The 20,983-nt window shown below is 41.5% G+C and overlaps 1 protein-coding gene across 2 annotated transcripts in view; it reads left to right on the top strand.

Moving 5' to 3' along the window:
* Nucleotides 1-1,398: 1,398 nt before the first annotated feature.
* LOC308082585 (serine/threonine-protein kinase 4-like) overlaps nt 1,399-20,983 on the top strand; it is a 47,449-nt gene continuing 27,864 nt past the window's right edge. Inside the window, exons 1-10 of one of the 2 annotated variants that reach the window (XM_080424412.1) lie at nt 1,399-1,530; nt 2,420-2,531; nt 5,550-5,630; nt 6,386-6,514; nt 10,443-10,557; nt 12,753-12,917; nt 13,400-13,567; nt 14,086-14,223; nt 17,697-17,828; nt 18,532-18,736. In XM_080424412.1, coding sequence (XP_080280538.1) covers nt 2,488-2,531; nt 5,550-5,630; nt 6,386-6,514; nt 10,443-10,557; nt 12,753-12,917; nt 13,400-13,567; nt 14,086-14,223; nt 17,697-17,828; nt 18,532-18,736 — 1,177 coding nt within the window. In that variant the 5' untranslated portion in view covers nt 1,399-1,530; nt 2,420-2,487. The remainder of the gene's footprint in view (nt 1,531-2,419; nt 2,532-5,549; nt 5,631-6,385; nt 6,515-10,442; nt 10,558-12,752; nt 12,918-13,399; nt 13,568-14,085; nt 14,224-17,696; nt 17,829-18,531; nt 18,737-20,983) is intronic. The other variant, XM_080424413.1, reaches the window with a different exon arrangement.

The following is a 20,983-nucleotide window of genomic DNA, read 5'->3' as shown; positions in this document are numbered from 1 at the left end:
CTGGTGGACAGTAACAAAGTACATTTACTTAAGTAGCCTACTGTACGTAAGCACATTTTGAGTATCTGTAGCTACTTCAGTATTTGTATTTTTGGATACTTATAACTTTCGCATTTTAGGAAGGGAGAAAGTAGGCTACATTACAAATTAACCACTTAATTTAGATTATTTTGTTTTACACATTGTATGGGGGTCCGTGGCCCAAAATATTTTCAGACGGGCGTCCACGGCCTAATAAAATGTTTCAAAAATGAACATGCTCATGGCTAGATCTGGAAATGGCGGGTTGATAGCCATTTGCATTCATTCATTCAATTATATTTTTTAACCCATTTTCTCCCAATTCAGATAATGCCTGCTGGTTGGTTCGTCTATGTCTATGCCACTGACTGTGGTCTCAAACCTTTTCATGTCAAGGACCCCCAAATGAATGTGTATTTGGCCGCGGACCCCCATCTGAAAATATTTTGTGCCACGGACCCCCATACAATATTTGGGCTGTTTTTTCTCCCATACTGTACAAGGCCCTCTTAAATCGTTACTGGAAAAATGGTTGGGTTATATAGTGAACCACCCAACTTGCTTGAATAGGCTATGCTTTCGTACCTATACGAAAACATAAGTCAGACTCGAGACCTAAGGTTATCAGGGACACTAGTAGTACCGCTGTCCAGTGCTTAACCTATTGATCCGACTGGGGATGGGTTGTCGCTGTCCATTGCTGAAGCTATTGATCCGACGGGATGGCTTGTCGCTGTCCAGAGCTGAACCCATTGATCCGACTGGGGATGGGTTGTCGCTGTCCAGTGCTGATCTCTCTGAGACACGTGGTGCCTCAGGTGGGCTTGAAGAGGATGTGGTTGGGCGGTTAAACAATAAAGAAAAGTTGTCCAAGATTGATACGTGTTTTCCGCATTTGATTAAATGCCGGAGTGATAATGTGGTCAGGTTAATAACAGCTTATGTGTCCCTGATGTAAGACCTGCCTGCCATCAAGGAGAAATGTTCACATTTTCTCAAGATTTTTTTTAAAAATAGCAGATCTACAAGCTCACAACGCATCATAAGCTTGTAGATCAGCTATTTTCAAATAGCCGATGTATATAGGGTTAAAGTGGTTATACTGATTTTGCACATTTAGCTCTGGACGCCCTGGAACCACCTCAAGAACCCCCGGGGGTCCCCGGACCCAACTTTGAGAGCCACCGCGTCTATGACAACCAAGCAAAAGCCAATCAGAGTGCAGTGCGAGTCCGTCTGCGACCGCCCGTCCGGGCTATGGGGTGTACAGTACAACCTTTCCTAGCTAAGCCAATCAGAGTGCAGTGCGAGTCTGTGGGCCACCCGTTCGGGCAATGGGACGTTATACCTCCCTCTCTCACCCAGCGCGATATTCCTCTTCCTGGTTCTTAGAAGTGGATGTGTTTCTGCTAGCATAATACAACAACAACTAACTGTCATTATCAGCCAACGCGTCTAATGTCGTCCTGAAACCAGCTGCATAATGAAGCCGGAAAGGAGAATATAACGGTACGTATGAGCTTCGTGTTTATTCCAAAACCGACCCTGACAGGTTTGTGTGACAGTTAAACTGAAAGCGGTTAGCTGGCCAGCTAACTGTGCTAGAGAAAAGCTTCAGTTAACCAGTCTCGTGAAACTGTCAAAAATAACAAATCTACAAGTTATCAACGCGTCGCATCACAGCGCGTTGTTCGCTTGTAGATCTGTTTTTTTTTGTTGAGAAGCGACACCGTCGTACTAGGGAGTATAAAGGGGTCTGAGTGCTAGCCAGTTAGAATGATAACAACACACAGTCCATTTAATTCTGTCTACAGTCAGTTGGTGACAGAATGAACTCACTGAAGTAAAAGCATAATGTAGAATAGTTAATTATTCAAAATGTAACTTTGAGTAAAAGCTACATAGGCAGTGGTGTAAAGTAACTAAGTATTGTACAATTTTGAGATATTGTTTTACTTTACTGGAGTATTTCCAATTTTCAATGCTTTTGCTTCTACTCCACTACAGCTCAGAGGCAAATATGATACTTTTACTCCACTACAATTATTTGAAAACTTAAGTTGCTTTGTAGATATTGATTATTATTACAAAACATACATACCCACTTCAACCCTATATACATTTCGGCCATTTGAAAATAGCAGATCTACAAGCTCACAATGTGTCGCGATGCGATGCATTGTGAGCTTGTAGATCTGCTATTTTCAAAAGATTTTAATACATTTTATACAGTTGAAAACTTGGGAAATGGGACATTCTTTTACTGAAGTACATTTTGAATTCCGGACTTTTACTTGTAACAGAGTATTTCTACATTGCAGCATTAATACTTTAATACTTAAATTTGAGTACTTTTTCCACCACTGCATGTAGGCTACTTACTAGACTGTGCACACAGGTTTTGACAGGACTTGGACATAGTAGCTGGGGTGCAACAACTACCTGCCCCAAAAACACACCACCACCATGGAGAGCAAGGATAAAGTACAGATGAGGAATCACCCTCGCAGGTAAGTCAACAACGAAATAACACTATGTATTTTATTGCAGTGGTTCTCAAAGTGGGGTCCAGGCAGGGTCCCCCAGAGGCCTTTTAGAAGGTACCAGGGGGTCCCCATCAATATTAGCTAGTATAGCTTCAAAATCAGTTGAACCACTTTAACCCTTTTTATATGGCTATTCGAAAATAGTCAATCTGCACGCAACAAAAAACTTAAAAAGAAAAACGATTGACAAATCTAAAAAAACTATTTTATAATAAATAAATAAAATATCTATGCACAAATCTTCTCTTTTGGTGGTCCCTGGCACAGCATCTTTTCAGATGGGGGTCTGCGCCTAAAACATATACATTTGGGGGTCCCTGGCATGAAAATGTTTGAAACCTCTGTTCCAGAGAAGGAAACTGTTTCCAAACCTTCTCATTGACCCTGGTGCTGTGCAACTGTGTTGAACTATGACACATCTATCATGGATAGGCCGTTGAGATGTGTAATTAAGGGAATTAACATAAAATGTGTGACTTTAGAATGTGTAGATGGAACATTGCAGTTTTTTCCCCCATAAATGCCGCAATATGACTTGTAAAGTTTTCACAGTATTAACTGTTGTTCTGTTGGAATTATCAATACATAATATGCAAGACAGCCATGCTAAACAAGCGTTTACGTAGATAGTCGATGTAAGCTGTGTTGTGTTGTCCGTGAAATCATCAGTCTTTATTTAACTCCAAGAGAGTATAAATGGACCCTTAAAATGACACTGAGGATTTGACTGAGTAGGAACTGATAAGTTCCTACTGTTGCCTCAGTCCCTTTATGGGGTGTCTGGTCTTATCTCCTCTGCTCACGTGTTCACTGTTTCCTGTAATTATATGTACAGTAGCAGGGATGCTGGGAAGTAATTTTAGTTTTGGTTCCACATCCTTCCGGCCCTGTTTTGGCTGACAGTTACCATCCACATCTCATATTTAGAATATGTCCTCTTCATAGAGCCTACATTCTCATTCTAAAAACAGCAATTCCAAACACAGTGACATGACTACACAATAATAACCTACTTTTATTTATGTAAATGTCTTACATGTTGTCTACACTCTCATAACTCTATATCCTTTAAGTGCTTAAAGCAGGAGTTTGACATGACTCATTTATTTTAAGCCATTGATCCTTATGTTGCTATATTTGCATCTTATTATATTGATCTACTCTTGTACAGTCATTGCTGACTTTGTATTGTTGGGGATTTAACATTTTAAAAGATGCTAAATAGATTATTTTAGATTATGAGCTACAGTATCTGTTGATCTATTTGTGAAATAGTTAGGATTCATCTTCCTGGGAACAGGAATGCGCTCAGCAGGTTTCATGGCAATCTGCCCTAAGTGCAATAACCCCTTCAATTTGGGACAGCATCTGTGTCATTTTGATGTTGCTGTATGGTAACATACGTTTTTCATGGCAACAATGACAAAAAAAAAAGCCCATCAAAGCAATTAGGTGATTCACTGTCAGTCACCGGAATAAGCATTTTTATTTTGCCATCTCTATGTCAAAATGTACGTTTGTAAAAACTTTGAAGCAATACCTTGACACCCTTGGTTGTCATTGTCACTGTCTGTTACTGTCACTCAATTTGCTTGCGGGTCTTTTGTATGAATTCGTTAATTAGCCACAAGTGTGTCACATTAGGGAGAGATATAAAGAGGAAATGCAATCATTTGATTTTAGTCTAGAGCGCCTCATATTTGTCGCTCAAAAACTGTTCACACTTCACAGAGGCTCTGCGCACCTGTCATCTTTAGCAAGTTAACCCCCTCAAATAAAGACACATTGTGACAGCTACGTGTTTTTTAAGTGGAGCAAATGAGACAAGTTGAGTGTGGAGAACTGTGTGTGTGTGTGTGGGGGGGGGCATCCTGGGTGTCGCAGCAAAGTGAGAAAGATGCAGATTTCGTTCTTGAGACATTAGACAGAGACGAGAACAGTCATAGTAGAACGTGGCTGGTATCGATATTGTGGCAAATGAGTACTGAAACAGATTTGAATTGAACATTGAAAATCTATATTTGTGACAACCAAACTGATTGCTGCGCACACTAGAAGTGAGTATATGCAATACGTGGAAAAATAAGTAGATGGATGGTATACCACACCAGGTCCTGGAATTTCGTTATTTTAGGGGCAAGGTCCCTTGGCCTTTGCTGTTGTCAGGGCAGATAGGCCAAACGCCAGGGCAGCAAGGACACCAAATAAAACATGGCCTACCTTTAGTTCTGAGCAGCATCCCAGTCATGTCATTTTCTACCATTGACAAGTATCAGTACCCACAGAAGCCTGTATTGGGCACATATTTTATGTAGAAATGTTTAGTTAGAAAAAGGAGAGCAAGTTGAGTCTAGTCTCACCTGATGTCTCATATCTTGACAGTCTGCTGCTGTTCTAGGCATGGCTCTGGTGTTTGAAGCTATTTTTGTCCGTAGGTTATTATTAAAAAAAGTTCCTACATGAAAGTTAGGCTAGAGAATGTGCAGTACATCCCAAGAGTACAGAAAGGGTACAATAAGAACGAACAGAGAAATGTACAGTGCAGTTTCAAATTTCAATGACAGCTTTGTAAGCGTCGCAATTAACGTGTTGTAAGCTTGCAGATCGGCTAGTTCCACTATTTATTTTTTGAAACGTATAAAGTTATTAAATATGTTTGTACATTTAAGTTATTTGTCATATCTGCCCTATGGCATCTTTGTTTACAAAGCCTAAAAGCCAACCAGAAATTTATTTTCGATTTATATGTTCATTAATCACAATTATTTGTGTGAATACCATTAGTTGTCAAGTAAAATGTCATGATCATGACAGCCCTACCACTGATCTAATCCCATCCTTACCTTGTCTACATTATTTCCCCCTCCCGACTCTCCTCTCTTCTTCCCTCTTTCACTCACACACACATCTCTCTCCTGCTCTATCTGTCCCTCCGTCCCTCCTGTGCATCGTGTCTGTCCGTCTATCTGTGTGGGACTACAGGCAGTTGAAGAAGTTGAGTGAGGACAGTCTGACCAAGCAGCCAGAGGAAGTCTTTGATGTCCTGGAGAAGCTAGGTGAAGGGTGAGTCACACACACACACACACACACACACACACACACACACACACACACACACACACACACACACACACACACACACACACACACACACACACACACACACACACACACACACACACACACACACACACACACACACACACACACACACACACACACACACACACACACACACACACACACACACACACACACACACACACACACACACTTTCATTGTACTCAAACTCATATTCTCCATAGCTTTCTTTTCTCATTAAGCCCCTCCCTCTGGCCGTACACCACCATGATAAACAGTGGTTCTTCATTTCCTGTTTCTCAACTCACTTCCTTTTCTGAACGGCTGATTGTGGGGGTGTGTGTGTGTGTGTGTGTGACTGACACTGTCATCATTCTCTTCCAACCGCTGGTCTTACTCACTGTGTGACTCACTGTGACCCTTAAGTGAGGGTTGTGTATGTGTTTCTCTTTGTGTTACTGTGTGTGTGTGTGTGGGTGTGTGTGTGTGTGTGTGTGTGTCTATCTGCTATAAACATGGCAGTGTGTTTAAGGGTCATAAGATGGAAAAGATTGTTGCCATTGTATTAAAACTGTCGTGTGTGTGTGTGTGTGTGTGTGTGTGTGTGTGTGTGTGTGTGTGTGTGTGTGTGTGTGTGTGTGTGTGTGTGTGTGTGTGTGTGTGTGTGTGTGTGTGTGTGTGTGTGTGTGTGTGTGTGTGTGTGTGTGTGTGTGTGTGTGTGTGTGTGTGTGTGCAGGTCGTATGGCAGTGTGTTTAAGGCTCATTATAAGGAGACTGGAGAGATTGTGGCCATCAAACAGGTTCCAGTGGAGTCTGACCTCCAGGAGATCATTAAAGAGATCTCCATCATGCAGCAGTGTAACAGGTACACTTATTTTTCTTTGTATCATCACACAGAACCCAATAAAATGGAAAATCTAAACGTTCAATCACTTTGTATGTAGATTTACCAGCTCAAAACAGGGCAGGGCAATATGAATTCAAATCAATATCACAGCTATTTCAAACTTGCCTCGATTACAATTAATGAACGATGTGACAAGCTAACAACGCGATGCGTTGTGAGCTTGTATATCTGCTTTTTTCGCTATGTTTTTGGTACACCACCATTGTACAATGAAGCATAATGCAGGGTTAAGTGGTTAATCGGACTAAAAGTCGATTATAGTAAATAGATTCATTTTTTTTTCATGTCGATTCGTTGATGTATACAAAATTAAATATCTTCAGTGGTAGCCAGTTGGTTTCTTCACCATTTTCAAACCAGTACCTTTTTCACCCCCAGGTACCTTTTTCGGCCACACCCCCAGATTCTCAGACACGCCCCCCAGATGTATTGTATCTAATTTCAACATGTAGTGTGGCCATTCAGCCACAGGGTGGCGCGTTCACACTGAGCAGCATCACAGTGACTATCTCCTTCCACATTTATCTACAATCTACAAACTCACTGTGAGCTTGTAGATCTGCTATTTTCAATCGGCTGAAATATATTTAGGGCTGAAGTGGTTTGTGTGTTTTGTAATTGTAATCAAAATCTACAAAGTAACTAGTATTAACCAAAAGTTTTCATTTAATTGTAGTGGAGTAAAAGTACAATATTTTCCTCTGAGATGTAGTGGAGTAGAAGTAAAAGTATTAAATACTCCAGTAAAGTAAAAGTACCTCAAAATAATTATTGTACTTAAGCACAGTACTTGCGTAAATGTACTTAGTTACTTTCCTACACAATAAAAAATGGCAGATGTACAAGATAGTATAGTGGATCTTTCAACTGTCAAGAGTGTGTTCTCAATGGCCTGATGGTCCAGGCCGTGGACTCGCAGTCTAATAGTTGGGGTTTGATTCCAACATAAGGCGATAATTTAAATTTAGCCTTTTTTAGCTTTTGCAAAGTAGAAATACTCTGTTACAAGTAAAAGTGAGGAAATAAAAATGTACTTGAGTAAAGTACAAAAGTGTTGGTATCAAAATGTACCTAAAGGAGGAGTTCACCCAAAAAATTACTTATTTTCTATCACACCCTATGAAGCCTTGAATCCGTGGATTCTTTTTTGTTTTTGTCGCATTCCTAAGCTGATTCCCGTCTCCTACCGGCTAATGTATCCGGTAGGAGACACAAAGTAGATTATTTGTGTCTCCTACCGGAAATACACACGGTCATCAAATTATTGTCTTAGTAATGCTACAAAAACAAAAATAAATCCATGAAATCAAGGCTTCATGGGGTGCCTAATTGATAGAAAATAAGTAATTTTTTGGGTGAACTCCTCCTTTAAGGTACCAAAAGTAGAAAGTACTCATTATGTAGAATGTCCCATTTCACAACTTTTCAAATGTATAAAATGTATACAAATCTTTTGAAAATAGCAGATCTACCCAACGTGATGATCTCAACTGGCTACCACTGTATATATCTATATACTTAAAAATACAGCTTCTTGTTTATTCGATTAACTTACATGAGTTTTCTAAATATTGGTTTCAATATGTTTTCGCTTCATTGCCCAGCCCTACTTGTGCACCATTTCTTTTCTCCACGGCCACACGGCAACCGCACTTTATTTATTTATTAATTTTTTTTTTTTTTATCCCACGATTTTGTAACCCTATTTTTTACACCCAGTGCCAATTGTCTATGTAATCCTGGGCACTACCTTCCCTCTGCCAACCTAGGGAGGCCAGGGCCGAGCTCATACCTCCTTCAATGCATGAGAGCCAACTGACCTTCTTGTCACCTGACAGGGGAGAGTTTCCCTGGTAGGACGTAGCGCGTGGAAGGAACACGTTATTCCAACCAGGAGTTATCCCCTCCATCAGGCGCCCCGGCTGGCCAGGGGGAGGCAGTATAGTGACCAGGATTACTGCATGTTTTTGTGAGGGTACCTACCCTAGGGAACACAGGGGGGGAACATGCAAACTCCACACAGAGAGGCCCTTTCGCCAACCCGCACTTCATTTATTGAGTGTTGATGTATTGTTGACTGTGGCTTTACATAAATATGCAAAATAAGTTATCTTCCATAACATGCTCTCATGGTCATAATCGTGCTGCTTTGGTGTCCACATGTTGACACAGAGGACAACCTTTTGCGTCATATGTTGGTGCCAAAGATGAATCTGGAATGTGGGCCATGTGGAGCTTCAGTTCTGTTTTATTCAAGAAGCAGAGGTGTTTAACCCATTAAGACCTGAGGCCGATCCAACAAATGTCTTCTAAAACAGTTTTCGGAAAAACTATAATATCAGTGGTGCTTAACTTTTATCATGTCAAGGACCCCCAAATGTATATGTATTTGGCCGCAGACCCTCATCTCAAAATATTTTTTCCCAGGGAACCCCCAGAAGCAAAGATTTTAGTTTTAAAAAATTGCTTTGAAAAATATATGTATTCAAAGATTTGCACACATTTTCACGATAAAAAAACGTATTGCAGATCTACAAGGTCATAGTGTGGCATGAAGTGACGCGCTATGAGCTTGTATATCTGCTATTTTTGAATAGCAAAGTATAAAATATGGTTTCCCGGTTTTAATGGGTTAAATCACAGACTAAAGGAATGATGTGGGGAGAAACCCTAATGCAATGAACCAAAAATAGATAACTCAATGTCACCAAGTAAAACCTTAAATACAAGTTCAGTTATTACTTTTCAGTCCTGCTAGCGAGGACGGCGGCTATGTTGGTCTGCCTGTTCCACCAAATTTTTTCACTCAAAATCCAATTGGCAGATTGCCATGAAATTCACGTTCCTCAGAGGATGGCCCCTACTGACAATGGCCTTTCTTTTAGCACAAGGGTGTCAAACTGGCCTGGGGCCTGGGGTTCAAATGCATGCGGCCCATGAGATGATTTGGGGAAGAAGAAAATGACCCTGACCCTTTTATTAGCCTATGCACAGTACCTGTGTGACAGCTGATCTCAGACCTTTCTCTCGCTGCTGTCTCTCACTACTGCAGCAGCCTAGCATGCAGTGTTGTTGCGGGTAGGTGACTTAACACATTGACTGCCAGAATTATTTCATATTTTTTTAGCCAGTGCCAGAGTTTTTCATTGGAAAAAAAAAAGTACTCAGGAGCCGAAATACAGCATTTTTAAGTTTTAAGTTAACAAGGAAGTGGATAGGAGTCTAGATCTTCAACTAATCATATCTCCTTGGTCTTTGGGTGTTTTTTTTTTTTTCACTTCACGTAGATCTACGCGATTGGCACGTGGCGGCTTTAAAGCGGTTCGCGTAGATCTACGTGATTGGCAGTCAATGTGTTAAGGGGAACAATAGACGGCAGTTAATGCAACTCCACTCCCCGAACCTACCAGATATACGTCAAACCCCCCCCCAGTCTGTCCCACCAAGAGTGAAGGCCCTGGCCTGACAGAAGGAAAGCGTCAATGACGCTCCTATCAATGATGCGTGTCAAGATTGGCTACTTGCTCACGTCGAAGGTGGGAGAATTAGAAGCATCAAAGCGTCTCTATATATTTGGCTGAACAATACTTTTTTTTAGATTTTGTTTTAGATTTTTTTTTGGACGTTTAAGACGTCCAGTGGCACAGGGCTTATTACAACGGACGTTTTAGACGTCCAGTGGCACTGAATGAGTTAATGATTTGAACTGCACCGACCTGAATGACACAAGGGATGTACTGTACCACCACACAGACACACGATTTTGATTGTGATTAGAGATTAGAGATAGAGATAGAGATTAAATCCCTATTTCCTAGAGAAACAGCCAATGAGACATCCACATTTGGTAATGTTGTCTCTACTGTATGTATGTGCTTGTATCCAGCCCCCACGTGGTACGGTACTACGGCAGCTACTTTAAGAACAGTGACCTGTGGATCGTCATGGAGTACTGTGGAGCAGGATCTGTGTCCGACATCATCCGGCTACGCAACAAAACGGTAATATAACACACACACACACACAAACGCACACACACACACACACACACACACATACACACACACACACACAGTACATCACTAGGACTATCAAGGTTTTTGCATCCAAGTAGTATTCTATTGCTTCCCTTGTGTTTATCTGTACAGAGTTATACGTACAATTATTCATTTAACTCTGAGAGTGTACAGATGAACACTTTTCCATTTGTACACTCTCAGAGTTACAGACTGGTAAGGGTCCATTTGGTTATGTTTGTATATTATCTGAGTTAAATTAACACAGAGGAATTTACTGTATAGCAGCCAGCTCAACTTTGAATATGAGAGTCAGAAAGTAACTTCCACCTCCTGGTGTTTTATTGGGTAGCACCAGCAAAAGCAATATGAATAAAAAGATACTCAAGCTCAAAGCTCTTCAAATATGATGCAACAACTAGGGATATTAACTCTTTCACTGCCAAGAGTATTTTCATAAAGTACTCCCCCAGTGCCACAAATTTGCGTTTTTTTTAATTTTTTATTTTTCATTCAAATAAATGATCTGATTGGGGTTTTAAACCCATAATACAGTTCTACCAGTAGAGAGCAACAAATCGACACATTGATGATCTCGCTGGCTCACTCGCCCCCTCCCAAACAGGCTGACGTCATATCCGGTCCTAACCGGATGTTGACATTTTTGACATTCGTTGATCGGGCTAAATTACGATGCGATACACGACTACGATGACTGATCGTCACCCAGACCAAAGAGAGTAGACGTGGACCTCTCCGTTCGCTTTTTATACCGTGTGAAAAACCGTGACTTTCCCTATTCTGGCCGAAAATCACCGGAGAAAAACAACGTGACCCGGAAATGAACATTTTTTTTTACATCCGGCTCCGGGTGAGTCTGAAGTAGTCAGGAAGCGAAAGTGATCATGAAAAATATACAGAATAGCGCGACCACAGTCAAAAGTAAAAACTCGGGATTTCTCGTGCTGGCACTGAGGGTACTCGGGAAAAACTCGGGATATGTCAGGGCGTGGCACTGAGAGAGTTAACAACACATTTTTATTTATTTGTTCTGATGTAGGCCTATCTGCTAAAAACACAGGACAGTAGTATGTTATATGGAGTTCCATAAGCCTAGAGCTACTTGGGCTGCGTTGGACAACTATTTGACAATTCCTAGTCGAGTCTGTTCATAAAGTTATAATTGATTTGTTGTTGCAATAACTGTGTTGCTGAGTGATCATAAAATCTTGTATCCTCCATGACAGTGTCTATCAACCTTTTTTGTGCCAAGGCACACCTGGCATAGCCAAAAAATCCCAGGGCACACCTAGATATACGGTATATATAATTATATATATATACGGTATATCTATATACACACACTAGGGGTGTGCCGATACGATACGATACGATATTGGGCACACAACTTCAATACGATTACGATACGATACGCACTTTTTTATCATGAAAATATATGGGGGAGAAAAAAAGCAAATGCAAACAAATATTTCTGTTTTTGCATTATTCAGACATGCAAACTTGTAGCTTTTCAGCTTCCACTAGCCATTTTGAATCCAAATAGGGCAATAGTGTGACACCTGACCCGAAAAAAAAAACAGCATTTTGTCACCCTTTTCACCTCGGGGCTGTTTGCATGCCTGATTATTATTATTGTTAAAAATATATATTTTTTTCAAACCTTCTTCAAACGGCGCGGCACACCTCAGCAGTAGCCCCGGCCCAAAATTGGGACGTTTGCCAGGGTTGATAAACACTGCTCCATGACTTCATAGTGCTCCATATATTTAGAAATAAATGCTTTAGTTATGGGGGGATTTGGTCTGTATGAATGTGCATGGAGACTAAAGTAAAGTAATAACATTCCTGGAGGTGTAGGCAGAAATGTTTTGTGTGTTGTTTTTGCATCATTTTTATGCCATTTGTAATACATTATACAATTATTATAATGCATTACAACTATGAGAATTATAATTCACTTTGATCCTGGCCAAGAGAATAAGTATTTAAAAATGCTTTATAATGTACTTTTGTTATAAAGCATTATGTGTGCTTATAACTATACTCGTATAGTGTTATAAGCAGATGTTAATGCATTATAAGTATATTTATAATGCAGTATAGACATGGGCGTCATGGACAGTGTTACCAATCAGGGTATTGTGTGTTGTGTGTTGTAGCTAACAGAGGAAGAGATAGCCTGCATACTGCAGTACACCCTGAAGGGTTTGGAGTATCTGCACTTCATGAGGAAGATCCACAGAGACATCAAGGCAGGAAACATTCTGCTTAATGCGGAGGGACAGGCCAAACTGGCTGACTTTGGAGTCGCTGGACAACTCACTGTAAGCACCAGACCTACACAGTACTATCCTCTCTACTTTTTATGTGTAGAATATGGTTAGATATTGTTGCTGTGGCAGAAATCTCTTATCTCCGTATTTTAACTTTTTGTGTTTTTTCGTAAATTAACACCCATTTCATTTAATGTGGAACAAAGACGAGCATTCAAAATGTTATCAAGTTAAGATGGAGACATTTCAGCATGATGACTAAGATAATTATGCTAAACTGCTAAAATGAATTCAATTAATGGTCGGTCAATCTATTAAGCAATCATTTCACCCCTAATTGTCATTACTACAGTATATTTAATGTATATGCTTAGATGAAAGTGTATGTACATTTGGGAAAACCTGGATGAAATAATGATTTATTTTGACTTTCTTTCTCTCTTTCCTTCTTTCTCTTTATTTTCTTGGTACATTGCTTGTTCTTTCTTTCCTCCTGTCATTCCCTCCATCTCCTCTTTTCTTCTCCCCATGAGGACACGATGGCCAAGCGGAACACAGTGATCGGCACGCCCTTCTGGATGGCTCCCGAGGTCATCCAGGAGATCGGGTACAACTGTGTGGCAGACATCTGGTCGCTGGGCATCACGGCTATAGAGATGGCAGAGGGCAAACCCCCGTACGCTGACATACACCCCATGAGGGTGAGGCCTGGCACAATTATTACATAATCACCTGATGGCAATTTTTTGAGATAATCGCAATTGATTTGCTTAACCTCACAAGACCTGGAACGCATCTGTGTCACTTCTTGATTCTTGATTCTAAAAAGCATTATTTTACACTTAGGCTATTAAAAAATAGCAGATCTACAAGTTCATGAACTTGTAGATCTGCTATTTTTTTTAAATCGTGAAAATGTGTGCGAATCTTTGAAAATATATTGTTTAAAGCGAACATTTTTAACTCTATTCTTTACTTCTGGGGGTCCCTGGAACTAAATATTTTGAGATGGGGGTCCGTGGCCAAATACATATAATTTTTGGGGGTCCTTGACATAAAAAAGTTTGAGCACCACTGATATAGAAACATATATTGTTTTGGAAAACGTTTGGGATTTAGAAGACATTTGTAGAATCGGCTTCAGGTCTCAATGGGTTAATCGTCATAATCGTTTCCATTCTCAATCTTTGTGTGTGTGTGTGTGTGTGTTGTCTTCCAGGCTATTTTCATGATCCCCACCAATCCTCCTCCAACGTTAAGGAACCCAGACCTCTGGACAGAACCTTTCAGAGACTTTGTCCACCAGTGTCTGGTGAAAAACCCTGAACACAGAGCTACCGCCACACAGTTACTACAGGTAACATTAAAACCCTGAACACAGAGCTACCGCCACACAGTTACTACAGGTAACATTAAACCCCTGAACACAGAGCTACCGCCACACAGTTACTACAGGTACTGTAACATTAAACCCCTGAACACAGAGCTACCGCCACACAGTTACTACAGGTAACATGAAACCCCTGAACACAGAGCTACCGCCACACAGTTACTACAGGTAACATTAAAACCCTGAACACAGAGCTACCGCCACACAGTTACTACAGGTAACATTAAAACCCTGAACACAGAGCTACCGCCACACAGTTACTACAGGTAACATTAAACCCCTGAACACAGAGCTACCGCCACACAGTTACTACAGGTAACATTAAAACCCTGAACACAGAGCTACCGCCACACAGTTACTACAGGTAACATTAACTCTTTACCTGCCATTGACGAGATTTCTCGTTTTTCTCTGCATGGCTCAGCCAGCCGTCGACGAGAAAAACGTTTTTTTTTTTTGTCATTTAAAATGTTTTCGTTTATCACAAAGGAAGCAGGAGATAACGCGATGCAAAGATTTTCTGCTCCATTCACTTCAATGTTAAAAAATAAACGGAGACAAAATTCACATTTTACCTATTTTTGCAATGTATTGTCTCTGGCAGGGAAGGGGGTAGATTGTGTATAACTCTGGCAGTTAAAGCTACCGCCACCCAGTTACTACAGGTAACATTAAACCAAGTTGTAAATCGTCACTGTCGGTCGGAAACTGTTACTTTTCAGGAAATAAAATAACCTGTGTTCCAGTGGATCCAGTGCTGTTGTTATTTAGTCACAAGCTTTGGTTAATACTTTTCATTGGTTCAATATTTATTAACACATTGGGTGCCAGAGGTTTATTAAAATATTATACTTTGAGTGCCAGGACTTTTTAAACATTTTGAACCTTTTTCAAGTAGTCACAAAATATTTTCAGTGATCACCGTCCTCACGGTGATCCCCTCATTACACACATACAGGTCTCGTACAATCGGGGGGAAAAAATTTAAAACATTCGGAAATCCATTCCATAGTTGCAGCCAGTTGAAAATAGTTAAATTAACATTGTAAAAAAAAAAAGTGCACAGGAGCCGAGATACAGGTTTTTGAAGTCATAAGTTAACCAGGAGGTGGATTGGAGTCTAAATCTTGTAGGAGTGATATTTCCTGTTGCTGTGAAGGAAAAAAAAAAAAAAAAAAAGTTTTTTTTTTTTTTTTTTTTTTCAAAAACTGTATATATACGGTTTTGGCACTCAACGTTAGTATGCGCAAAACCGTATATATACGGTTTTGGCACCCAATGTGTTAAAAGAAAAACGACCCCCACACACACATAACCACTTTCATATTAAAACATTTTCAAAAGTAGCTTCTTTTGTGTGACACTAGTATCTAACTATAATTCCAGTAAGCTCTGAGACCAACCCTGTGAGCCCAACCTGTGAGCCCAAACCTCTGAGCCCTGAGCCCAAAATGTTTCTGCCCGGTTCTCCTCAGTGCCTGGAGCTATTGATCTCAAATTGCGCACAGCCATTGACCATTACCATGTGCATGGAACTGTGAAGCCCGTTTTTCCATTACATCTGCTTATTACCGTTTATGTGTCAAACAATGGCAGATCACGCTGCGCAGGGTTGCCAGGTTTCGCGAGACAAACAAGCAGCAAGGTCTATGAAAACAAGGCCAAACGAAGCGAGCCCTACAAGCAACAAGGTCTATGAAAAGAAGGCCAAACGAAGCACCGTCACACATATACATTGCCTCTTGGAAAACAGCCGCTCTACAAGCTCACAACGCGTCCCCACACCCACCTGCACTTTCACAACCAACGCCAAAAACACACTTCCACCAATATTGCCCCTAAACCGCTTACAATAGGCGAACATGGCAACACCAAAGTCTGTCACACCATAGACTCCGCCCACTCTGGGCCGGGGTGGGAGCGGGAGGGGGCGGGCGAGTAACATGCCTACGCCAGGGAGTCACATTTCATTCTACATCGTGGCTCCGTGGTGGTGTGTGTGAGATGATCGCACCACAACTTGGGTCCGCGCCCGTGTATGCGTGGACACGCACGTGCGCATGCACGTTGGGGAGGCACGTGTGACATGTCACAATGTACATTATTTGTGTTTGCGCGACGCCCGTGTGTGTGTTCGCGACGGGCCACGGGCCGCAGTACCGTGTGTGTGTGTGTGTGTGTGTGTGTGTGTGTGTGTGTGTGTGTGTGTGTGTGTGAGCGCTCGCAACGGGTCGCGCGCGCGTGTGTGTGTTGTGTGTGTGTTGAACGTGCTTCGCCCAATTTACAATCTCAGCTGTTTATTCGCATTTTTATGTCAAACACAGTCTCAATCAGACAATCTCGCCATGCTTATGATGCCTGGAGAGCGAGAGAGGGGGGAGAGAGAGAGAAAGAGAGGGGGAGAGAGAGAGCTGTGTGTGAGAGTGAGTGAGAGAGTGAGAGAGAGAGTGTGTGCATGAAATGCAATGCAATGCAATCTTTTCGTGCAAAGGTGGTAGCACGTCGCGTTTACGTAAATCTCTCCACCAGAGACACAAAAGTTAATCTCATCTAGCCATTACACCATGTCGACTCTCCGAAAATCTGTACAAGCTAACGATACGACCGTTCCACAATCTCGCCCCTAAACACGGTCGCCCAGGCTCGCACCGAACGGTCTGGGGTGAGCAATCTGCGCCTAATTGTCTCGCCCCTAAACACGGTCGCCCCGTATCGCAACGAATGGTGGAGAGCGTTTCTTTGTTAAGGACGCCCATACATTCTCCACTGTTGAATGTGCACCCTTTACGTGCATATCTGCATGCACATAATTATATTGTTGTTGTTAAGTTGAAATAATAGTTGTACAAGTTGTAATAACAGTGTTGTATAATTATTTTTGCTGTAGTAATCAATTCATTCTAATATAAGTACAATGCATGACAGAATATATGTGTGTGTGTGTGTGTGTGTGTGTGTGTGTGTGTGTGTGTGTGTGTGTGCATATATGTATGTATGCACAGTAGGACGTGCAATAACCCCACGTTTGCAACTACTTTTGCCTGCGCACTTCACCGGGTATGGTCTAGTAGTATTAATTTACAACAAAAAAAACATGAAAAGTTGAAATAAGAGATAAAAGGTTTCTGCAAACAGCAATGAAATGTAGTTGTTAGAATTGGTTGGTAGTTGTATTTGATGCGCTAATGTTGGTAGTAATTGTTGAGTCGTGCGAGTTGGGTGAACTACTCCTTTAACCAATGAAACCCCCGAAATGTACTTTGTTGACTGCAGTCAGAGGTCTGTTGTACTCAGCCCTCGTCACGTTGTGAGCTTGTAGATCTACAATCTTTGCCGAATGCTCTCCTATTATGACATGCCCAGAATAGGGATGCTAGGGTCCATGTGTTTGTCGCCACATGCCTCAGCCATTTCTCTTCTCTTTCTGTTGTGTTTGACAGCATCCCTTCATCCGGGCGGCCAAGTCCAGCTCCATCCTCAGAGCTCTGATAACGGACGCCATGGACATCAAGCTGAAGAAACAGGAGGAGGCTGAACAGAGAGAACTGGACGCAGAGGATGACGACAACTCAGTGAGTACGCGCACACACATGCTGCACTCAGAACTAGCACACAAACACTGATTTGGTGGCCCATTTTAACAGTACGGCATACAATACTGGAAATACTCAAGCCTACACTGCTGTAATTTCGCTGTTCTTTTGCCATGCACGCACATTAGATGCTGTATCTGGAACGAAGCAAAGATGGTAGCAGTAGAAAACACAATTATCAGTTTAAAAAGTTTAGTTGAACAGAATTTAACTTTGGATATCGTCCAAAAACAGAGACCAGGGCTGTATTCCAATTCTGGAAATAACATTCTGGAATATCCGGTGCCATCTTTAAAGCTTTGTTTGATTGATTGAATATTTTATATATTTTATAATTTACATTTTTAAAAGTACAGCCGTACGAGTTAAAAACGCAGACCCCCATTAAAATATTGTGTGGCAGTACCATGTAAGATTTCTGTCGTTAAAATCTTTTAATATATATTTGTTTTACAAGCTCACAACAACGCATCGCCATGTGATGTAAGCTTGTAGATCTGCTCTTTTCAAATAGCCGATGTATAATATAGGATGAAAGTGGTTAAATAGATTTTGATGCTGTATTATCAACACTTTTTGCTGTGGGCATCCCCCTGCAACCCTCAGAAGGACCCCTGGGGGTCCCCGGCAGACCCCACTTTTAGAACCACTCCCTCAGCCCTTCTTCTCTCCTGTGTTGCAGGACGAGGACGAGGTTGACCAGGGGACCATGGTGTTAGCGGGGGGGACGGGCGACTCCGGGACGGTCCGCTCTCTCTCTTCAATGGGCGGGACGGCCCGCACCATGATAGAGCACGATGAAGACACGGGGACCATGCAGTCCCAGCTCGGTACCATGGTCATCAACTCTGATGAGGAGGACGACGAGGACTGCGGTACCATGAAGAGTAAGACGCATTTTAATTCCTTTTATTTCAAGGACCAAGGACCCGCCAAATTGATATGTATTTGGCTGCGGACAGTAACTGTCATTTCTTTCTCCCAACCCTGAATGTGAAACCTCCAGGATAGCAAACAGCTGCTGAATCACATTGCACTTCTTTTTATAGCCACTAGGGGGCACATTCACACTGTCACAGTGTCACACTGTAGAGTAGCGCTACTCAACCAGGCCCCAACGCAGCGTCTCTGCGGCCCCTCATGGTCAAAACCATTCTTTTTATATACATTTCCGTTCAAATATATGGGTTGCTTAATTTTTTTCCAAAAACAAACAGACAGACATACATACAGGTGCATCAATTGTTACAGGTATAATGCATAGTTTTTTATGCATTTCAGGTTTTTTTGGGGGGTTTGACCCCCATTTTTTTTCGGCCGCGCGGCTTTGGATAGGTGTCCCTTATTTCAATCTCTGGGAGTTGGCAACCCTAACCTTGCCATACCTTAGCTTTTGCTGTAACTGATGCCACTGGACATACACATAAAATAAACAGGTACAGAGAAAATAATATGATGTCAAAATGTACATTTTCTTATAACAATAACAATGTGTAGTGTGTGTTACATAATCGAAAAATCCAAAATAGGACATTTTAGCTTGCGGCCCCTTGGACTTTTGGTATTTTGCTGAGTGGCCCCTGAGCCATCTTAAGTTGAGTAGCCCTGCTGTAGAGCATTGGTGTGTGTGTGAGGGGAGGGGTGTAGCCAGGTATCTTTTACATAATTATTTGCCTGTGTGTAGGTATGTGTGCATGCATATTAATCGGCTACATAAGTCTGTCCCATCATTAAAATAATTGGTCTAAAATGACTTGTGGGCTTAATTTAACACATTGTGTGCCAAAAACGGTCCGGACCGTTTTTGAGAATCCATGCATCATGTCGGTCCAGACCGTTTTTGACCAATTTTTTTTTTTATACGTGGGGCGATCATCCAAGGAGTCTCTGAGAAGGAGAGGCCGGATGTGGATCCATGTCAAAAATCCCTCCGGTCGGCCTTTCCAATGTTAACTCCTTGACTAAAAGCTTAATATCTCCATTTCTTTTTAACGTGGTGGATCACTCTGCAATGGAGGATCGCGTTAGAAATATTATTGTTCCAGGCGTTAGTCGGGACCCTCCGCCGTCTCGCACGCACGCTTTGTTTACATGCACTTCCGCGTCGGGCCTTCTACAGCACGAAACGTATCAACGTAAGTGGATGGAAGAAATGCAGGCACTGAACGTACAGTATTTTAATAAACCTCTGGCACACAATGTGTTAAATGGGTCCCTAAATCATCCCCACTGATGAGCACTGCAATGTTTTAAAGTCATAATCCTTCATTCTTTTAAAGGTAGAGTAAGTGATATTTTTTGGTTAAAACAATGTTTTTTATGAAAAGGTTTAAGCACTATATTCTGATAATACTCGCTTACAGGTGGCTGCAATTCGGAACTGGCCCCTGTAAAAAGTCCAAGCCTATCACCAGAAATGCCCACCCCCGAACTGTTTACTGTACATATTTTTATTTTTGATTACAACTCTATATTTTATTACTATATTTGTCCATCACTAAATGTTTCAATGGATTGAATGAATACACAGGACCCCAATGGATTCAAGCCATAGTGCTTCCTAACCTTGGGTTTAATCCTTTTAGCAGACCTTGTATAGAACTGTACTTCCTGTGTTTTTTTGCAAACTGTTAATTAAGTGTTCAATCAATCAATCAATGCACAATATACCGGTCAGTTGAGTCCTAACAGCTAATAATTGCTTGACAGGAAACGTCAAAGGCAAAGTTTCCCTTTTTTAAAAGTGTATCATCTGTATTGAGAAAAAATTCTAATTTATGGCCGGTATACAGGGTTGCCCCCCCCAAGCGCTTATTGCCGAAGCAATTCAACCCCGCTGAATTGCAGACACCTTGACTGGGGAAAATAAATGAATACCCTTTTAAGAAATAAAACCATGAGGCGTTTTCACACTATGTTTAGCCCTGCTAAAGGCCACCATTAGTCCAGGGCTTACAGCTCTGTTGGCCTGGGGCTAACGGAAGCAGGATTGTCATGTCTCCTCAGTCCGTGCAGAACTTGGTAAAGGAACCTCTATGATTATAGATGTTTTCCTGTCAAATAGATTTGGGGCTGAAGCACCAGATGCCTGGTGGTGCTGGTGACACCAATCAGTGTTGCCAAGTCCGCTTATT

Source organism: Gymnoscopelus braueri (assembly GCF_963280865.1).
Source record: "Gymnoscopelus braueri genome assembly, chromosome: 3".
NCBI lineage: Eukaryota > Metazoa > Chordata > Actinopteri > Myctophiformes > Myctophidae > Gymnoscopelus > Gymnoscopelus braueri.
This window is presented reverse-complemented; position numbering and strand designations above follow the sequence as displayed.